The sequence below is a fragment of the Rhamphochromis sp. 'chilingali' genome (assembly GCF_963969265.1).
Source record: "Rhamphochromis sp. 'chilingali' genome assembly, chromosome: 21".
In the NCBI taxonomy this organism is placed as follows: domain Eukaryota; kingdom Metazoa; phylum Chordata; class Actinopteri; order Cichliformes; family Cichlidae; genus Rhamphochromis; species Rhamphochromis sp. 'chilingali'.
Genome location: NC_137949.1, coordinates 25,988,472 through 26,011,039, shown reverse-complemented (window position 1 = coordinate 26,011,039; position 22,568 = coordinate 25,988,472). Strand labels below are relative to the sequence as shown.

General features: G+C 39.7%; 1 protein-coding gene across 2 annotated transcripts in view; it reads right to left on the bottom strand.

Annotated features, from left to right (window-relative positions):
* cnksr1 (connector enhancer of kinase suppressor of Ras 1) overlaps positions 1-22,568 on the bottom strand; it is a 29,790-nt gene that overhangs the window by 7,058 nt on the left and 164 nt on the right. For both annotated transcript variants that reach the window (XM_080871588.1, XM_080871589.1), the window contains exons 2-11: positions 21,691-21,848; positions 19,449-19,651; positions 19,223-19,307; positions 10,853-10,894; positions 10,603-10,722; positions 8,685-8,744; positions 3,935-4,003; positions 3,579-3,704; positions 1,966-2,066; positions 142-278 (exon numbers count right to left, since the gene is read on the bottom strand). In XM_080871588.1, coding sequence (XP_080727714.1) covers positions 142-278; positions 1,966-2,066; positions 3,579-3,704; positions 3,935-4,003; positions 8,685-8,744; positions 10,603-10,722; positions 10,853-10,894; positions 19,223-19,307; positions 19,449-19,651; positions 21,691-21,848 — 1,101 coding nt within the window. The remainder of the gene's footprint in view (positions 1-141; positions 279-1,965; positions 2,067-3,578; positions 3,705-3,934; positions 4,004-8,684; positions 8,745-10,602; positions 10,723-10,852; positions 10,895-19,222; positions 19,308-19,448; positions 19,652-21,690; positions 21,849-22,568) is intronic.

Here is a 22,568-nt window from a genome sequence, read left to right as displayed (position 1 = left end):
ACTATTACAGTGTGGCATGCCGCGATAATACACTTTGTGTGTTGTAATCAACAGTTTAAAATCCTTCTGAAAAGAAAAACACAAAGTAACTAAAATATAATCAGTTATAAGAAAAGATAAAATCTTGCAAATTTGTCTTACCTGGTGCCAAAAGCGCCCCCTGTCGGCTTTGATATGAAGTGAGGCTCAGATTTTCCTCAAGCTCCTTGACTGAGGATATTTCAGATTCTTCCTGTCCCATGGGCTGCTGTTGCACCTCTGGCCCCTGAACAGCTCGTCTGTAACAAAATATATAGAAATATCAGTCAAAACACTTGGGTTCCACTGATGCAGCATCTGGTATTATAAAATTAAAAGTCCAAATGAAAAGAAACATTGAGCAAAGAATGAGCAGCGAGGAAATTACATAAACATGTTGCAAAAATACAGATTTTTATCTTACTTTATATTCACAGTTGCCACATGTGGCTGATATAAAGTGAAACCTCTAGCTGGAAAACACTAACAGCACATTACAAAACTACAAGTCCTTAAAAAGAGTAATTTAAAGTGATAAAATATGACTTTACTTGCCAGTTTCTCCCTTTTTTCTTAAAATGTAGCTGTTGTATATTAGAATGTGTCAGAATTATTTACAACCACAAGGCACCATCACCGCCCACTCCATCCATTTGCTAGAGTCCGCCTGCTCTTCATCAGCTCTCGCTGTCCCTGTTTGCCTCTTCATCACTCTTTTCCTCCCATCTACTAATTTTTCTCTGCATTTTTTAAATCTTTCTCCTCATCTCTTCCTTTTAACTCATTTCCAGTCAGTCGTGTGTTGCGAGTGCGCAGTGGAATTTGTGGCATTTGCAGTGTGACCTCATGGGAAACCTGCCGGGTGCTGGCAGATGAACAAGGTCAAAAGGGTTTCAGGGATGTTCAGCTCTACTGAGTAAATGCTGTGTAACCAGATCAGTATTCAACTTCTCATGCATGTATGCAAACAAAGTGATTGACAATTTTTTTTAAAAAGCAAAAAAGAATATTTAAATTCAGAAAATATTAGACAATTGGCAAAAAAATTTTTTTTTTTTAAATCAGTTTTAGACGTCTGTCTACAATTTTGCATATTTTATTCAATTTTGCATTGTTTGCATTCTTGTTTATGTATTTTTTTAATCTTTCATTCTTATTCTCAGGCATTTAGGCGATGTAATGATACCTTTCTTAAAGCATTCTCACTTTTTGGATTGCTAAATATGGCCAAACTATTTGTGGATTGTGCCTCGGGTGTATGCACAAAACCTTTTCTTTCCATAGACAAAAATCGAGATGTTAATGTTTAAACCATGTTTTCATGTACATCACGTCTGAAAACAAAAGTTTGGATTCTTTATCCTTTTGGGGCCCAGTTGCGGGACATTACATTTGACTTACTACTCCTTAATAAAGTATTTTAAACTTTGTTGAGCAGTGGTGACTTTATTGTGTTATTGGGTTAAGGTTTTACAATGTGGTGACCCAGAAAGATCAAACGTTGTTAAGCTGAATAAAACACAATGAAAGCAGGAAAAAACAAAATCGCAATGTTTTTGGTGAGAAAATAATGCGACTAAAAAACAAAACGCAACAAAAACAATGCTGAAGGAAAAAGAGCCACCCGTCTGGGAGCCATTGTTATGCTGCTGACTAATGTTACAGCAATTCTTCTAAGCGATTCCTTTTTAATGTTTACTGAGGGGGCAAATGCACGTGTTCTAAATTGGGGGGTAGAAAGGTTTATATTTCAGATGGGATTCCATGCATCCCCTCAGAAATCTACATCTATTATTCTAACTTTAAATGGAGCTTGGATTTCTTCTTGATGTTTATTTTAGAGACAAACCCAGGTGCTGCTGTATGGTTTAGAATATTAAACACAAGTAGCAGTTCCATCTTATTAAAGGACAAGCAAATGAATGCCCTCAACTGAAAGACAAGGACCTGACAGATGCTGCCACTCTCTTGAGTAATGAATGCCGTGGACCCTCTTGATCGTCCTTTTCTTCTTCCTCCTCTGACTTCTCCTCCTTGTCCTCTTCTTTCTGAAAACACAACAGCGTGTGAGTGTGCAGGTTGAACTGTCTGCATTTAGGGGTCGGTGGAGGGTTAAGAAGCTGGATGTCACGGTAGACTCTAATTGCAACCTTCTCCTAGGCTCTGCCATCTGTGTGCTCTGTGGCTTAGCAGACAAGACGGCAACGCAAACAAACACACACACACACACACAGACACCGCGTGCACACAACTCTACACACACAGCCGGCGAAGTTCTTGGAAGAAAAGCAGGGCATCTTCTGAGGACAATATGGAGTTTATACACTCAGCTGATTCACATCTTTTAAATGTTTTTCTCACCCTATGCCGCCAGCTAGATCTGAGATTAGCACGGTGATGGTCACGAGGGGGGTGTGAAATGCTCACAGTGCGTGCGTGCGTGCGTGCATGCGTGCGCGTTTGTATCAGATGCAGTGTGTAATTCAGGGTGTTGTTCAAAGACAAACAACAGTTGGCATGGTGACTACTGAGAGTGCGCAAGTGTTTATGGAAATAGATCCCAAATGAGGTTAAACGGAAATCAAAGAGGGGATTCTCATAAAAGAATCCCCCTGATATAAAACAATCAGGTTTCTAAGAGAGGATTTGATGCTCAACTCTCACCCCTGGATGTAATTATCCTAAAATGAACACAGACAGCAGACGCTTGAAAGCAGAATATTGCTGCCTTTGAGGTTTCTTCTGTTTAGCTTCACAAATGATTAAAAGTATGAGCATGACAGAGAGGAGAAAAATGTAATTCAAAAATGTTCTAGTCACCGTGAGGGCGTAAAATGTGTCGTATTAAATGCTGGCATCCAGTCATTATAGATAACCTTTTCTAAGCTTCTGAGAAGATTTGCTACAAAAATGGAGATTTCCCCCATGATATATCTATAGTGTATCTGCCATCAATTTCACAGCTTTAATTTTGAGACTACGTGAGGAGAATTAAATCATGACATTTTGTGGGGTTGAGCAAACAAATGGCAGGGTCAGACACATTCTCCCTGCTGGAAATACTCTTGTGTCATTTAGGTGAAGTTAGAGCCTGGGTAGAGCGTACAGCTGGCAGGACACGGTGACACTCACTGGCTGTGCATTCACAGGACAATTACCTTCTCTTTTCTCGCAGAGGCTCAATCAGACCTCACACAGACTTTGTACCAGAGAGCTTGCAGGGTAAAGACCATTAAAAATATTAGATCCAACTGAGCTGGACATTTGTGTTCTCACATACAGCTCCCGCAGATGTCTAGAGACGTTCAGGGCCACTGTGTGAGTGTGAAAGTAGCTTGAGACGACATTGTTATAGATTCTGAAGTGTTATTCACAGGCCTTAGCATAATTTTCCTGTGAAGTCTGTTTTCCAAATTATGTGGAAAGTACAAGTATTGTATAATATATAAAAAGGTAAATACATTGGGGCTTTTTTTTTAATTCACTGACTATTTTGAAGAAAGTTTGTACAGTTTGTGGAGTGAAGAAGTGAGTGGAGGAGGATTTTAATGAGCCCGGACCTGTGTAGAGATGAGCGGGGCTGAGTTGTTGCGTTGCACTGATCCAGGGATCTTCTTCAAGACGAGAGTCACCCCACTGGGATTCTCACGCAGCTTCTTCACAAGGTTAACTCTGCTCCAGCCCACCTGAGGCAGCAACACCGATGGTTATTTCACCGTGAAGGTTATTGTATAAGACACTCAGACTTTGCAGGAGGAGAACTGTCTCAGACTAACAGGACCACACACACACACACACACACACACACACACACACACACACACACACACACACACACACACACACACACACACACACACATATTTATAGTGCAGAGCATTAGGCCCTTAAGTGCTGTATGTACGGTATCACTCACCACTATTTGATCATTGACTTGGATCACTTCATCTCCAGCCAAGACCTTCACGTAGGCATCAGTAGAGGGCTGCAGAAACAGAGAAAATCAACACAATCAACACATCTATATTTGGGTTTAAACAAACCAGATATAGATTTCAGCAATTACACGATTTGTTTTTCACAGACAGCGGCATAAATTTGTAATTGGCACTTAAAGTAGTTTGTTTTATTATGTTTTCTTGTTGTGTGATTTTATTCAGCCTTTGTGAGTCGGGAATAGGGAGAGTTCTGTTCTTTGTTTGGATGTTAGATTAGATACAGTATAGTATTATATTATATTCTGTACTATATTATTATAGTATATATATTATACAGGTGCAGCGACACATTGTGCATTTCTATTAATACTTGTACTTTTATTACATATTCCCCTATCCCCCTCCCACTTATATATGTATACTTATATATATACATGTACACCACATATAACATAATAACTTTAAAAAACACATATAAAAATGCCGAACCCATCTAATTTATATATATGTATATATACATATATACATATATATACATATTATAATGCAAAAGTCTTAAGGTTTACAATTCTTCAACACAACCTGAACTCTTGTAATTTCTTTAAGCAGTCTTCTTGAAGGACATTCAAAGCTCATCTTTAGATGTTTGCATGTTTTAGTTAACTTTTCACCAATTATTTTGTGAACTTAAAAAAATAAAAATTAATAATAAAAAAATTAAAATAAAATAATAATAAAGAGGTGCTATCTTTACTTTTAGTACTTGTTTATCTTGTAAAAAAATCGCTGATGAAACTTTGACGGACCTGTTTATTGAGACTATTGAGAGTCAACTTCTTTCAAAAGTTTTAGTTTTTATTAGAATATCTGTACTAACTCAGACTAAACTGTGCGTCCTGCATATGTGCCTCCATGCAATAAAAGGCTAAAACGAATATCGAAATTAATAAAAACTCAACAAAAACTAAACATTTTCAAGCAATAAAAACTGAACTGAAACAAGCAACGCAACTCTGGAAACTAACTCAAAGTGGAATAATAAAAACTAATTAGAAACTACAAAACCATTATAGCTCTGATACACAATCACAGTTGACCTGTTCACCTTATCTCCTTCTCCATAAATTTCTAACTTGCATTTATCACTCCATAAAACCGTTGATACTGATGTTCAGTCCAACTCTTGTGTATTGTGGTTTACTGTAACGTTGAAAGACCTTCAGAAAACCAGGAGAACCATTGATCAAAACCACTTAATTAGTCTGGCTCCTTTGGAAGCTATCTATAAAGTACATCATCTATGTTTATCCTGTAATGTGTATTCAAGTAACCAGACAGAAGTTGTGTTTATGGCTTCCTATCCTGGTACATTTAATTCAATATGATGTTATCAGTTTGTGAGGAATATTTCAACAAATTTCCATAAAATAATGTTTAAGGGTCAAACAACTAGACAGAAATCTCAATATATGAACACTCCAATAAATTAAATGCATACAGCATCATATCTGTGCAAAAATCAAGCATTGCTGACTATGACTGAATAAAACTATAAATATTGTTTGTGACTGCATTCATAATATAGCAAATTTGAGACTGAATTCGACATCAGACAGTCTGCTGATATTGTGAAGGTCGATATTGTGATTATAAGCCAAGGCCCTGTCTGTGCAAGGCAGTGCATGGATCCTTCCCACATTCATGCAGTTTATCTGTATTTGTGGACAGTGGCCATATCTCTTATTAGCCGTCAGCCACAGCAATGTTACAAGTAGCAGGGGAGCCTTTGAGGTTGACATCATGGAAAAATAACATCTTCATCTTTCTGCCCCTCTCCTCCTCATCCTTTCACAAGCCCTTCTTATTTTCACTCATAAACACTCCCTCATACATTTTATAAGCTCCCGATACAAAGGATCTTTGGCTTTCTCAGAAATTCGTTCATCTGCGGCGCATCCATTAGATTATTTCATTTTTCTCAGAGAAGCTTTTATCCACATCAAAAGCCAAATGGTTACAAAGTAAAGCTAATGAAGTCCACTATTGTAATGTAATGCACCACATGTACCAGATCTCCCTGTTGTTGCCTCCAGTTTCCCGCTCAGCTACAGCCGGTGTTTAAGGGCAGTGAACCCCAGGAAGGCCACCGGACCAGATGGGGTAACCGCAAAGGTCCTAAAAGAGTGTGCAGACCAGCTGGCTGGGGTCTTCACTAAGATCTTCAACACTTCACTGTCCCAGTCCTGCATCCCGCCGTGCCTAAAGTCAGCCACAATTGTCCCACTGCCAAAGCGTACTAACATTAGCAGCCTCAACGACTACCGACCAGTTGCTCTAACACCTGTTATAATGAAGTGCTTTGAGAAACTGGTCCGACGTCACATCATGTCCTGCCTGCCACCCACACTCGACCCGCTCCAGTTTGCATACAGAGCTAACAGATCAACTGAAGATGCCATTGCTACAACGCTCCACACCACCATCTCTCACCTGGAAGTGCAGGGCCGTTACGCCAGGCTGCTCTTTGTTGACTTTAGCTCTGCTTTCAATACGATACTCCCGGACAGACTAATAGATAAACTGCTGGAAATTGGACTTCCTTCCACCACCTGCCGCTGGATCAGAGACTTCCTCTCAGACCGTGTACAGAGAGTTAGAGTGGGGCCTCATCTTTCCTCAGCCCTCAGCCTCAACACCGGCTCTCCACAAGGCTGTGTATTGAGTCCCCTACTGTACACTCTGTACACACATGACTGTGTTAGTTCCCACCCAGACAACACAGTCATCAAGTTTGCAGATGATACCACTGTGGTGGGGCTCATCTCAGGGGGAGATGAGACTGCATACAGAGCTGAAGTTCAGAGGCTGTCAGATTGGTGTGCAGACAACAACCTGGACCTCAATACCACCAAAACAAAAGAACTGGTAGTTGACTTCAGAAGGAGGAAGTCCGAGCTGCAGCCTGTCAGCATCAACGGGGAGTGCGTGGAAAGGGTCTCCAGTTTCAAGTTTCTGGGTGTGCACATAGACACAGACCTCCAATGGAGCTCTAACACCTCTGCGGTCTTAAAGAAGGCCCAACAGCGTCTCCACTTTCTGAGAATCCTCAGAAAAATGGACCTGAAGAAGGAGCTGCTGACCGTCTTCTACCGCTGCTCCATTGAAAGTGTGCTGACATATTGCATCGGTGTGTGGTTCTCCAGCTGCACCACAGCACACAGAAAGGCACTCCAGAGGGTCATCAACATGGCCCAAAAAATCATTGGACATCCTCTTCCCTCCCTGAAGGACCTGTACAGCACTCGCTGTCTCAAGAGGGCATGCAGCATCCTACGGGACTGCACACACCCAGGACACCGGGTGTTTAAGCTGCTGCCGTCTGGCAGGAGGTTCAGGCTGCTGAGGTCCCGAACAAATAGACTCAAGGACAGCTTTTACAACAGGGCAATAGCCCTGATCAATGTAAATAGCTGACCTGACTGGATACCTCCCTGGACTTTTTAGGGGGAGGTAACAATGTTTAAAACGATAACAATAATATTTATATTTATAACAAGGTGCAATAATAATTAATGTGCAATAATAACAGTGTGCAATACACATACACTTATTCTTCTTTTTTATACTAAGTTAATATACTGTGTTGTGTTGTTTGTTACGTTGTGATGTGTCATATCGTGTCGTGTTGTGTTATATGTAGTGCCGACGTAGGACAGTTTTTCCAATTTCATTGTACTACTGTACTATGTATGACTGTGCAATGACAATAAAGAGTTATCTTATCTTATCTTATCTTATCTTATCTTAACTGAATATCTGACACACATAGGAAAATCCTGTGAGTCACAATGTGTTATAAACTTGTTTACATCCAGTCTTACTTATGGTTGGAACAAGCAGCCTTGTAGAGATTTAAAAATAAACAGTATGCCAGTATTTGCAGCACGAGGACTGATATTGGTGTCAGTTTCGGCGACAGCGAAGCAAGGAAAGATAAGCCAGCAGCTAAAAATAATACCTCACACAAAGTACTTCCAAGGGGATTTCTGCCTGGTAGAGAACTAATGTTTCCACAAGAAATCGATGAAAATCTTAATTTTATACTTTAACTGTGCAGATGAGAGGATAGCCTGATTTAGATTCTGCATGTGACTTTAAAAAGGAAAAAGAGGATGGTGTAGTTTTATGAAATCAGATAAAAGTTTCTTTTTTAGAAGAATCAAAAACAAGAAACCAAATGATGCTCGTGTTTTATTTTTGCTTTTCACAATTGGAAATATACTTCCAGTTCCTTCTAGATAAGAAACTCAGACAGACTTGTGCTATTCTGTCCTAAGCAGAACAAAACCTTCTGATAGAAGAAGTGTAAATGAGTATGAAAGTGTCAGCTCCTGCAAAAATATCTGGCAGAGCTCAGCATAACACGACGCTATCATAATGATCCTTTTAAAGCAATAAATCCCATCTGCTATATTTTCCTGCACTTGTAGCCAATCAGTGAGTACACATATACATGAGTACATGTTAACAGAGCTGGTTAAGAAATATAGAGGCACTGTAAAGAATCTGCACGGGGCTCTTGTAAAGAGACAAACTGTTGACAGGTTGGTTTGAAGTTCACGATAAGTGGCTTGCTTACGAGCACTTGTGAGGCAGCGATGGTTAACAGTGTGTGGTTTGATGGCTGAGTCAACAATGAGGAAAGAAAAATAAAGGCGAGAGTCTGACCTCAGCGGCAGTTCCAGTCACGTAGTGGTTGCTGGAGTTGGTGGATGTTATCTCGATGCCCTGAAAGAAAGCAAAAAAAAGGAAAAATGTTACGTACTTTTCCGAGTGATAAATTTATGAACTTTGCCACACAGAATGTTAATTTTGCACATCGCTGAATCAGAATGATTCACCGTAATGGACAGATAAATTTACTGCGTCTTCTTGCCGTCATTATCAGATTATGTACATAAAGATATTGGTGTCAGCCTCCACCTGTCATCTTGCTGTGACTGATCATTTTAATATAATGGGCGTATGGGGAGACAAATAATTGCATTCCAGAAAGCCCTGATCACATAATAAATACTTATCACGACAGAAACTGTGGAAACATGAATGGAGTTGATCCATTTTTGACTAAAAAGCTCAAAAGTGATTTAATAATTAAAAGGCACATCAGTGCTCACATAGTCCTCTTCTACTCAGTTTGAGCTTTATTACTGCAAACCTCATTCACCCATTCACGTACACATTCATAAAAGTACTTTTTTTTTTAAAGCATGTGCACTTTGAACCTAACACTCACACACTCACATGGATGCATATGGGAAAATTCTTGGTTCGGTATCTTGGAGACTGGAAGAGCAAGGAATCAAACCACCAACCTTCTGATTAGTAGACGACCTCCTGAGTCACAACCACCAATAAATCAAATTATTACATTTATAGATACATTTAATAATTAAACGCACTGTAGTTTGGAGTAAATACGGTCCAAGTGTGGATGAGAGTGATGACTAAAGCATAATGAAAGAGAGAATTGCAGAACGCAGCAGTAATTATCTGCCTTTATAATCAATGAAAGCTGCAAACAGCTTCATTGTTCAATAAATGTTTTCAGTGCTTAGAAATAAATAGTCCATTTTAATAATATGCTTAGAAAAAGCCATATTTAGTTTCTTTCTTAAGTCCAAAAAATATGAATCTACCTATAATGAACACTAGGAGCCAGACTGAGTCACTTTCTCTTAGTCATGTACTGCAAACAATTTGTTTGTTACTGACAGAAATGTGAATTTGAGAATTTATTTTTTTGTGTGCTTTGGACTCGTGTGCACGTCATGACTTGAGCGGGTATACGTCATACTGGCTACACTGAAAGTGCATAAATCATCATCCTTCCTGTCCCTCACTTCCCTTGGTTTCTCTTTTTAGTTCTCGTTACTCTTTAATCTGTCGACAGGCAGAAAGCACTATTGCTGACGTGCTCCAATCAATTTCCCTCCGTCGAGGACAATCAGTTTTTGACGCTCGCTGTTAAGCACAAATCACAAAAGGGAAGGAAATTGGTTAAACGCATTTCTCTGTAGGGATTAAAATGAAACTAAAGGGACACAAGATTACGTAAATCACAAACAAAGATGAGAGCTGTAATTTTACTACTTGATGTTCTGACTTGGAGGAAAAAAGAGAAGAAGCGGCACAAAAAGTACACAACTGAGATAAGGGTTCTCGTGAATCTAATAGGAACAGGTACAAGGAGAACCTTGAGTTAGATGGAAGAAGTGGTGATGATGATGATGGAAACCATCGGGTAATGATGAAGACAGGAAATGAATACTGAAAATAAAACAGCGAGAAAAAAGTAGGACAAAAAAGGGAAGTGAAGAAACAGAGAGATGAGATTTGAAAAGTAGGAGACATGGATGATTAGGAAAGTGGACCAGAGGAAAAACTTTAGCGAGTGAGGTTTAAATTCAAGAATGAGTATAAATAACTGGATTTAATGCACTAAATCTAAAGTTACCTTACTCCTTTTTAAACATGTACACATATGTTTTCCTTTGTGTGCCATTAGAAACAATACGTCCTCTCAGGAGTTCTAAATTCAATGAAGGCAAAAATTCTACAGTTATAAAGCGAAAGATGTCTTTACCAGCTGATCACCGGGTGCCACGGGTATCAGTTCGACACTCTCTAGCTGAGCGGTGTGATTGAGGAGCGCTTCGGGGCAGCAGTTCAGGATCTCGTCACAAACCGCCACCAACTGACGGCACTGAGGAAAGAAACACGTGCCATTCAGAATATCTCATTTACTTCATAGTAAAACAAAGGACAGCAAAACAGGTTAAATTACTCCAAGGCACAATGAAACGGACGAACATAGAAATAAGTGAGAAACTTACGACAGAGATGATGTCCTTTTCTTTTTCGTAGCCAGTGCTGTTCTGTTGGATGAATTAAAAGAAATGATATGAGCAGAAGGCTGACCAAATGACACCCTGTAGCCTATGTACGACATGCTAATGTTATTGATTTGTGGAAATGGGACAGTTTGACTAAAAACCCATGTCCCATTTCCTCTTCACAGCATGAGTCAGGAAGTGAAAGGCCTCGGGTTTTTAGAGGACACAGAAGCATCCCTGGAGATCTTTAGTGTGTTTTTTCTGGCTTTCTACAATGAATGAATGTTTGCTCTTCAAATACAGACGAGTCAGTTATCTTTGGATCAGATCTGCACAATATTCTTTTAGAGTCCACCTATTCTGTTGTGTCATCCAGTTTTAAGCTTTATCTAATTTTTTTCCTGTAATTTTATCCTTGGCCTTGATACCATGATGGCAAACAGGCCCAAAAGGCCCCACACTGTGCACTTAAATGGCACATTTTTACCACAGCAGTCTTTATGATGATTCTCATTCACCTATTCAGCCATACTTGGGGCTGCGATTGGTGGACAACCCACTGAACCACATGAGCCACAGCTGCCCCTATGCCCATGCTGATATTCAGCTCCCCTTTCCTATGCTAAACGAAATGAGTTCTTTCAATATAACTGAAACTTTAACAATTTAAAAGGTCCAGTACTCGTGGGTGCACAGGATTTTTTTTATTATTATATTATAAAATTTGCAAATGGCAGACTTATAAAAAGAGATATTCCTCAACTCCAGCCTTTTATTTGATTCGCGTCAGCAGATACGTTTTGTGAGGAGAAAATTTAAAATCTCTGACGAATATCAAAGTGGCCTTGGCCTTGTTTGCGCTGTTTCATTTTTCAGATTTCTTGGCGTTATTACCCAGGAGTTCACATACTGTACTAAACAGTACACACTCTGCTAATACATTTCTATCCAGAGTGGGTAACACACTGATTTGTTGCTCATAACTGTCACGCAAGATGAACCCATCTTTTAAGACAAATGCTCTCGTTTACTGTACAGGAAACATTGCAAACATTATAATGTTAATGTTACAAACGGATCATCTAAACATGCACACATGCACGCACAGACATACACACAGTCAGTATCACAGTTACTAGAATTCATGCGACAGATGTATGTTGGCTAATCTCTGGTTTCTGGGATGAGGGTGTTAATAACGCCTTCCTATGAGCTTTCCTGTGAGGTAGCTGAGTAGTCCCGGGAGCTAAAGAAACAAGCAGAGGCTTTGAACAATGGAGGACAAATGAGGGGTTAAAGGTGAATAGGGCATATGTTTGCACACCATATAATATTCACTGACTCGTCTAATGCCACACACTATTACTGCTAATTTGCAATGGCCAGCGATGTAATGGGTTACATAAAGGATTGCAAGGGGAAACTAATCCCTGTGAAATGTAGCAAGGGATCAACAGTGAACACGGCTGGATTTCTGGGCTAATTAAAGGCTGCGACACAAGGCTGCAGGGAGAGGTACGACGTGATTACTGGCCAGTTCAACTGGTCCACTTGTGCTTGTGTTCTTTGTATGCTGCTATTCCCCGTGGGGATTACTGCATGAGAGTGGCTGCAAACTGTTATACACACCAAAACAAACCGATAAAGATTCAGATATTCAGATCTTTATTTTGATCCCTACTACGGCAACAGAGTCTTGTCATGGCACATTGCTTGTGAGTTAGGGTGCTAAATGTGTAATAAGTTTGTTAGTTGCTCAGGCTTAAATCACAAAATAAACCAAAGAAAAGATGCAGAAAGCAGAACATCAACGAGTGCCTTGTCCTAAAGCACAAAAGCTGCATCATGTGTAAGTAAGATGCGAACCAAAGCATTATGATTATCATATAAAGGCATGATCAAAGCATTAGGAAAAAATAGATGCAGCGCTAATTTAAGCCATTTGCAGAAGTTTTACATGTCCCTCAATACCACAAGAAAATTAAGATAATCGCAAGAGGCATCTACAGCCATGCTAGAAGGCTTGATACTTTCTGCAGGGACATTTCACAATAATCTGTATAGCATCATTATTAACAATTGGCTTCAAACAAACAAACACAGCTGAGTTTTTCAGATACTGCCTGATCGCTCCCTTCACACTGATGCCTTCAGTTTCGTAGTTATGCTCACAGAATATGTAATATTTACCAAAACACATCCTTATTACAAACACAAGGACTCACCACTGCATTAGTTATGATGTGGTTGGCTGGAGATTGTTCACTGTATCTCTCTAAGCTCCAATAGTTACCAGCTACGCTCCTCCAAACAGCTTTTTTATGTCCAGAAGTTTTAGATGGATTTGGGGAAAACAGCATTTTGTTTGCATCTTTTAAAATGGGATGCTCTGCACATAGACCTAAACTTAAACAAAGTTTTATCTACTGCTGAACTTAAAAGCATCATATAAAAGAATGTCCCCAAAGTTAGGTGTCATTTTATTCTTGAATGACTTTTATGTCCATGTTGTCCAACAAAACAACACAAAACAAAGACAAATCCTCTGAAAATCCTAGAGAACTGTTGCTCAAGAAATGCAAGAAAGTCTGCTCCTTGGAAGCAAAATATAAAGGCATTATGGATGGCTTAAGACTTTAATTTAACATATTTGAAGAACTTAGTTTGTACAAATCAGTGCTGTAAATAGCAACAGCAGCTGCGGTTCTAATTTGGTGCCACCTTTCTCACACATTATCTGTTCTGCATAAGGTTCTTTCCTGTAAAAACTCTCACCATAGCTTTATAGAAATATGGTAAAAATAAAGCCAAACCAACGCCTCTACTTTCTGTTGTATTTAAAGTCACGCCACAGGTTATTTCCCTTCAGCAATGCAGTCTGTTCTGCATTCTTTTCTAGCTCTGCCAGAATAGGAAATGACACATCTCAGGTGGGCGACAGGTACAGTTGTGCCGTGAAACTCAGCTGGGCGTGGTGGGAAAACAAAGACCACAAACTAACATTTCTCACTGCTGGTATCACACTAAGAATCAATTACGGGCACCAAAACTGTATGCATGGGCGTGTTCGTGCATATAGAAACAATGAATCACCCCTTTCTAACATAAGTGAGCATTGAAATTACGAATAATTATTACAAATCTATAAAAAGAATATGCGAGCTTGTCTGTGGTAAAGACCTGACAAAGAAAGAAGCAGAGGAGAGGAAATGAGATAAGACGTAAGGGGTGGGAAACATTTAGTTTTCAACAGCATGTTGTACTGTCACTCTCGAGTTGAATCAATTTTAGATCGCCATCAACAAAAGCAGAACAAGATGCCCACAAAACTGAAACAATGAAATTGATGCAGGCCTATAAACTGTGACTTTGCCAACAAAACACAGCAATGGCACTCACCAAGTTTTGAGCAACAACAAGTTTATTCTGCAGCCAGATTCTCAAGCCTAACCTTTAACATTACTCCAACTATAATAGTTACAGATTAGCCACAGTGTAGACATCAATAAATGGTAGACAATCCCAGTTAGGAAGAGCAGCAAACTTTAAAAAAAGAGACACAAATCTTTCTTCATCTCACCTTTAATGAACGAGAACAGTAGTTTGTGCGTCGCCGCACGGTTCTGCTGCAATACTGCGCTTAGTGTTGTGCCAGCCTGTCTTAAAGATGCTGTTGTGCAGCCAGTGCTTAAAAAACCTAATCTTGATTCCTCTGTTCTTGCAAACTTCAGGCCTATTTCAAAGCTCCCCTTTATGTCCAAAATTTTGGAAAAGATTGTATTTGTTCAGCTGCAATCTTTTCTATCTGGTCACAATGTTCTCGAGAGGTTTCAGTCTGGTTTTAAATAATAATAATAATAATAATGGATTGGATTTATATAGCGCTTTTCAAGGCACTCAAAGCTTTTCATAGCACTGAAACTGCACTTTTAAAAGTCCTTAATGATCTTTTACTAGACTCAGCTGTGCTTTTGGATTTGATACTGTTGACCACAGCATCTTGATCTTTCGGTTGGAGCAATGCGGCATCAAAGGCACTCCAGAGTGGTTCAGGTCATACCTCTCTGATAGGACTTTCTCAGTGAAGATTGGAGATTTTACCTCTTCCACAGCCTCCTGTACTTGTGGTGTTCAGCAGGGTTCTGTACTGGGGCCAATTCTATTCTCTATCTATATGTCGCCTCTGGGTCTTATTTTTAGGAAATATAATATTAGTTTTCACTCATATGCTGACAACACTCAGATCTATCTTCAGCTAAAGAGAAACAGTTCTGCCTCCCTAGAACCTTTATTTCAGTGTTTCGGTGAAGTTAAGGCCCGGATGGCCTCTAATTTCCTGAATTTCAACAAAAATAAAACCCAAGTGATCGTTTTTGGACCAAGTTGCAATTCTAGAACCTCACATTTTAATTTGCGCAGTTTAGAACCGTTTATCAAATCGCATGCAAAAAATTTGGCAGTTATATTTGACAATAAGTTCACCTTTGAGAAACAGATTAGTTTAGTTGTACAGCGGTCTTTCTTTAAACTGAGGCTTTTATCCAAGGTGAGATCTTTTTTGTCTTTTACAAACCTAGAACAGGCAATTCATGCTTTCATCCTATCACAACTGGACTATTGTAATTCTTTATATGTAGGCATTAGTCAGACTTGTCTTGCAAGGCTCCAGCTGTTTCAGAATGCCGCTGCTTGTCTTTTGACACAAACGAAGAGAAATGAACATATTTCCCCGGTGCTTGCCTCACTTCACTGGCTCCCTGTACATTTTAGAATCAATTATAAAATCTTATTTGTGACTTATATTGCACTGAATGGACAGGCCCAGGGTATCTGTCAGACCTACTGCAGCTTTATATGCCCCCTAGAGCTCTTAGATCGGGTGATGTTTTGCTTTTGGCCACACCAAGGTCGAGGCTGGTTCTTAGAGATGATCGTGCATTTGCGGTCGTGGTGCCTAAATTGTGGAATGATTTGCCTCTCCTCATTAGACAGGCTCCTACCCTCAGCCTTTTTAAATCCTATCTTAAAACACATTTCTACTCACTGGCTTTTAATACTGCATGAGAGTTATTTACTTATTTATTTGTTATTAGCTGTTTGGCATTGATGTTAATTGATATTGCTATTTTATTGTGTGTTATTTTATTGTGTAATTTGTATGTTTGTACAGCACTTTGATGAACACCACTATTGTAATTAAAAGCGCTATATAAATAAATACATAGAAATAAATAGGAATAGTGCTGAGCTGTCTTGTCTTGTGGATCATGGTGTGTGTGGCCCGATCAGGTGCTGGGCTAACTTTGGAACAACATCCTGTGCCTTAAAGCTGTTTGCTCCATAGTTGTCTAGGAAACAATGACACGCTTTTATGTGGGTGTAACATTCAGAAAAACAAGAATGGGCACAGCCATGCATGGGCACACACACAACAGGAGGCTAAAACCAACAACAAATGAGATGACAGGAATGTACAGTATGCTCAAACATGGACTGTTGATTGGAGGCTGTGCAACCTATTACAGATCCTTAAAATCTACCAAACTTTACATCAAAAGTCTACACAAGATCTCTTGAGACAGACCTCTGCTGCCTCAGCACGCATGTTTACATACTTGGACTACCCCTGTGTTAACCACCAACTCACAGACTTGCTATAAAAAGACTGGAAGACATAACTATGTTAGATCTCTTCCACTCCTGTTGCTCTTTTCCTTGTTTTGTTTTTTTTTCCATACCTTTTTCAAATTCTGGTCTTTTTGGGATTTCTCTTCTGCTCTTGTTTTTTAACCCTAAAAATAACACAAGCTATAGTTTGACAGCTCTCATGCATGATGACTTTTTCATCCTCTTGCCAATTCATCCTGAGTCTAATTCCGGTGAGCAATAAGATCCCAATGCTAATTTTAAAGATGAAGTAGTTGTGTCCTACAATTCGTTTTATACAACAACAACAAACTTTATTTATATAGCACATTTAAAAACCAGTGGTGTACCAAAGTGCTTAATATTATATTATTATGTGTCTGCTTTAAAACACAAGATTAAAAAATAAAAAATAATTAAATAGATAAAAACAAAAGGGTGTACAATGCCTCTCGTCCTTTGACAGCTCAATAGGCTCCAGCCACCCTGGGCATAGTCCTTCAAGAGTTAAACATTAAAATCTCTTGAGTAACACCTTCACCTTGATGTTCTCATGTGAAAGGCACTATTAAAAGTCTGACTGTTGTTTTTCCAGAAGAAATGGAATTCCAGTTATACTCACGTACCGTTTTATAATGAATTTCCTCAGTTCATCGCCACCAATTTCCCTTCTCTGTCCCTCTCTCTTTGCTTGCTGCTTGGCTGCTTCAAAGCAAACTGAGCCTGTGCTACTGTGAAAATCAGACCTGACAACTTTAGTGCGGCATCTTCAACGACACCAGCTGACTACTGACCCCGAGCACCCTCGGGGTGAGAGAAAAGAAACACGCACACACTTAAATATACACAAGCACACAGGAAATAAGACTCCTTTTTTGATGCAAAGGATGTGGTTTGGCTTCTTTAAAAGCCCTTCTTTAGAAAAGACGTCATGCTAAAGGGTGGCCTCCTGACAGGACAGTAAATGCCACAGGGTGGGGTGTGTGATACCAGCCGAGCCTGAAGCAAAATCTTTGAAAATGCTAGTCTGTATGGATGCTTTTAGTGATGCTATGCTGCTAATGCGATTGCAGCAGTACAAGAACGTGTGCACACACGCTGCTCAAAACTGACCTTACAATTGATCTGCCAAGAGTTTTCTATCAAAACCGTTGATATCCAGCATTTATACAATAGATGTGGCTGATGTTTAAGAAGAGGAACCTGAAACAATAGTCATCCTGTTTTCTGGTTAACACATAAGCCCACTAATAATTTCCTCACATGCCTCTGACCTTACTTCACAGAATAGTCTCAGCAGCTCTGAGCAGTTTTATATAAAATAACACCTAGCTTTAAAACACCTGATTATATTCAAAATTTAAAAACAGGAACAAACAAAAGCTCGCCGATAACAAATGGTGATCAACCGGACAATGAAAGAAAACAACAGGGGACAACGCTGATTCAGCTCATAGGATCAAAAAAAATCCCTTCAGAGTCAACAACTAAAATCAATCTTAAATCCATGCTTCCTTCCTTGCCTGCTGCTCACTGAAGCCCATTAGGGTAATGTCCTGTTTTCTAGACCCCAGAGATTGATTTTTAACTACACCAGCAGAAAATACACTTGCTTTTATATCTAAGTGTAGGTATTTTAAGCATTCAAGCAAAGAAAAAAAGAAAAAAAGGATCAACATGTGGAGAGTTATCCAGTTAAAGAGATGAGAACTCTACCTGTTGTGGTGGGCAGGTGTCCAGGAGCTTTAAATAAACCTCTCTAAATTCTCTTTCAGCCACAGCTTCTCTCTACTGCTTACTGTCTCTGTATCTCTCGAATTATCTTCCATTCATGTTATCGCTGGAGCTCCATTTTCTTTTTCTCCTCTTCTCTTCTCAACTTCTGTCAGGCTATTTATCTCTAATGTCACCACAGTGCCCAGCTAATAACTTCTCTCTGCTTGTTGCTCTTTGCAGCGCGTCTATCAATCCACACTCCCTCAGGAGTCAAAAGTCATTTAGTAGCGGTGGTGCAATCCCTCTCTCAGTCTCCTCCCCTTTCTCTCCCATACCCTTTGCTTCCCACTCAGCTCTTCCCCCCCTCCTTCCTTCCCTCCCACAGGCACAACAACATATCCAGGCCTGCCTTTCCTGCTACCTGTGAGCACATTTCACCCACCTTTACATGTATCCTATTATAAATATTCTTTCTCCCCACCGCCATTTCTCTCAATCGCACCCTGCCGGGGTAAACACAGACCAAACCAAGCCGTTCATTTTGCCAGCCCTTTTAACCTAAGCGTCTTCAAGTTACAGCTGCCTCCAAATATGCCAGGAATGTAAAGATAAAAATTGCATTACTCGGGCTAAACTGAGGAACAGGGAGTGTGTTTGTGCTTCTGGCTTGCTCGTTTGGGCTTTTTGATTTGAAAAATAAATAAATAAATCGCACAACAGGTTGCAGTTCCCCTTTGGAGGTTTATAGTGTGCATGAGAGTGCTGCTGGAAACATTGTTCAATAGTGTTTGGTTCCTCTTAAAAGTATACACTTTGTGTGGACTCACGAGCACATGTGCTGTGAAGTACTTGTGTTCAATTCTCTGTATTGTAAGAGCAGACAGCTGATAAAAAATATATATTAGTATATATTATATATTAGTTTGTTTGGTTTCTTTTACTGCAATAATGCCATTCACAAGCTCATGCTGAGACTTTGATGCAGTTATTTAGAAAAAATGGGCCTACCTTGTGCACAATGTCTCCCAGCTCTTTGCAGTAACTGAATATGTTCTTGGTGGTGGTGTATGTATTGAGCCGGGAATATTGATATCTGAAAAGAAAATGATTGCAGTTTATATAGAAAAAACTCTAAAAACCAGAATATGCTTAAGAAACAGCAGGGGACCTTCCTGATTTACAATAACTTCAAATTTTAAAAATAAAAAGGTTAGCTTGCTTTCTGTTTACAGACCTGTTGAGCAAAGAGAAGAGGCCTTTGGCTGAGGCGATGAGTTCCACTACGAGCTGCAGAATTGTGGGAGTCAGCTTGGTAGTGCTCCGTCCGTCGTAGCTGTTGAGGCGCCAGCGGGCCTGGATGCCCATCTGTAGGCTGTGAGCAACAGCGCGGTGCTTCTCTATCAGACCACGTAGGTTCTCACCGCCTATACCATAGGTCTGGACACGCACAAAAAAAAAACACAAATCCAACTAGTACAGTGCCCTTTTCACTCAAAAAACAATGTGTTACATTAATGATGTTGAATGTTTAATTCACAACACCCCTTCTTCGTTTCTACTGTCCCTTTACAGTTAACACAATATATCGCTTAAGATACATTTGATATAGTGTTCACAACATGTCCCTTTGACTCTGAACTGGATGGAACCTGCTGTGTGTAGCACATCGGCCCCCCGCTCTCTCGTCATTTCCTGTCGCTTCTATTCGGTGTATTTTTGAACAAAGCCAAAAAAATGCATCTAAAATCCTTAGAACACAATCCTCAGCATGTCATTTCAATATAGCTGTGGGGAGAGAGTTCAGAGAATTCATTATACAGACTTTTTTCTTGGTATTGTAGCATGAATGCTCAGCAAAGGCTGTGCGACCTGCACAAAATCCAGCATTTCTTGTTGATGGAAAAATGTGTGTTGTTTCCTGTTTTGTTTTAAGATATGTGAAAAAGTGACCATGTAAGTTACTGTTGTCGAACATTTACTACCAGCATGACAATTGAATTGTTTATTACCCAATCAGACCTCTCAGGTCATCAGGTGCAGAACCAGAATTAGATACAGGTGTGGGTGCTTTCAGTTTCTGTGGTTTTTTTCTTTGGAACAAGCTGCACGTTCGTCTGACCTGAGGTCAATTACAACCGTATCTACATTCAAAGACAAACTTCAAACCTTTTATTCTCACAGGGTTACGCTTCATGACTCTGTGTATGTATATATTATATGTAATCTTTTGTCAAGGTATTGATATTGTGTTATAGCACAGCTGTTATGAAAAAATGCATGTCTGTTTTAGGTATTTTAGCAATTGTCTGTCATCACAGTTTGCTGGCCAGCAGCATGAGACGTGACTCTTTAAAATCACTGAAGGAGGAGCATGCAATTGTCGTGACCCACTCACCCATGGTCAAGAGGCTTGTTGGTACACAACCAGCCGGAACACTGGGCCTGTCAACAAGTGGCCATGAATTTTTCATGGCCTTTTCAACACTGTAGCTGGTAATTATCTAACCATGCGCGTGAACCTGTTTGGTCTACTCCATGTGAGTATCTGATGGGTGTTTTTATGAATGAGCGCAGTGTTAGCGCTTCGTGGAGCATTAAGTCCTGGAGGGAGGAGAGGAAGTGGGCACATGAAGCCACATGCACACTATAATGGAAGCTTGAAAAGCAAAGCTTTTACTTAAGTGTTGCACCCTCATTCGCACAGACTTTGGGTTTGAACTGTTCATGTTGTAACGACTAATCAGTATTAGTTATTTCGGCAGTTTAAGCAGCCTGAGTCTTAGGCTGATGTTTACAGGCTGTTACGCCACAAGAGCTGGAACCCGGCCTGGTACTGTCCTCCTCAATTAGTCCTAAGGCCATTCTGGAGTCCCCTCCACACACACACACAGACACACACACACACACAAACACATACGCACACAGAATTTAAGTCTCCTAAAACTTGCTCTTAAAATTGGACAAGCAGGGTAAATAATTAAGCAGCAGAAAAAATGGGATAGAGAATCAAAGGGAATGCATAAGTTTTTTTTTTTTAGTTGACTGCACGATTTCCCTAAAATTTGCATGCAAACTATTAAGCCCAAGCTTTTGTATTCTAAATCTGCTGCATGACTAGTCCTTTGATCTTAGCTAGAAAACCAAAGTAAGTACTTTACTGTGATATGTTGGATTGTTGTAAAAGTGACAGAAAAGTCAAGTACTGGCTGTATGTTCTGGCTAGATTTGCAACCGATTGACCAACAGCTGCTCATTCCACTGTGCAAACAAAAATAAGGTGTAAAAACACAGCAGTGAGGCAAAATTATATCTCTGTGCTGCTGTATCAGAACATACGCACCACCAGAACATGATAGCATGATTACTGCACCGTTACAATCCGCAGCATAGCAAAAACATGACAAGAGATACTCAGAGATACACTCACCATCACTGTCTACATGTATTATAATATGTAATTCTCATTGCTCACTCACCAGAGAGCACAGTTTCTCCACAGCCTCCAGTATAAGCTCCTGGTGTCCAATCTTATGGACTCCCAACGCCTCCAGGTCCTGAGAAGTCAACTGGAGCAGGTCCACCCCTGATAGATGCCACTGTGCAACTGGATACTGATGCAGTGGGGTATCCAAACCTTGCCGAAGGGCACAAAAAACAACAGGCTTTAGCTGCACACATGGCAAAAGTATAACTGGAAAAGTCCACATACTCATAAAGTCCCATGCATGTGCAGGCTTGAAAATGGTCTTCTTCTTCTTCTCTACCACATGTTGAGTAATTACGTTTGAAAAAGTAAAGACTTGACTGTGAAACACGAGTAGTTTACTAATATCTGAACACTATAGTGGTACCAAAGTAATACCTGTATTATGTGTATTAACTGTGCTATTAACTGTGTATTAAATTAAGCTATGATTTATGATCAAAACCACATCAGTAAAAAGCACAAGTCAAAAACATGATATTTAGAATTATCTCTAAAGCATGGAAATCATTAACACTTCTGTATATATATAACTACAATATATCAGTAATATGTAAGGATATTTTAATATGCTTTTAAATACTCAAATACTGCTTTTAAATTAACACTAAAATGAAAGTATTTACAGCAAAATGTACTTTTACTGTTCAAGCTGTATAATATATAGAGTGACTCCTTGTCAACAGTAATCCATAAAAAAGTAACATGTTTACACTGTCACTCACTTTACACTGTTTTGGCTTCTCCCTCTGCACGGGCCACTTCCTCATTCCACCTTCACCTTCCACCTCCAAGAGGATTTGTGTGGCGATTCTATTTCTAACATTACCGTGCGAGCCAAAGTACCTGTGAAGTGATCAAGGCGTTAGA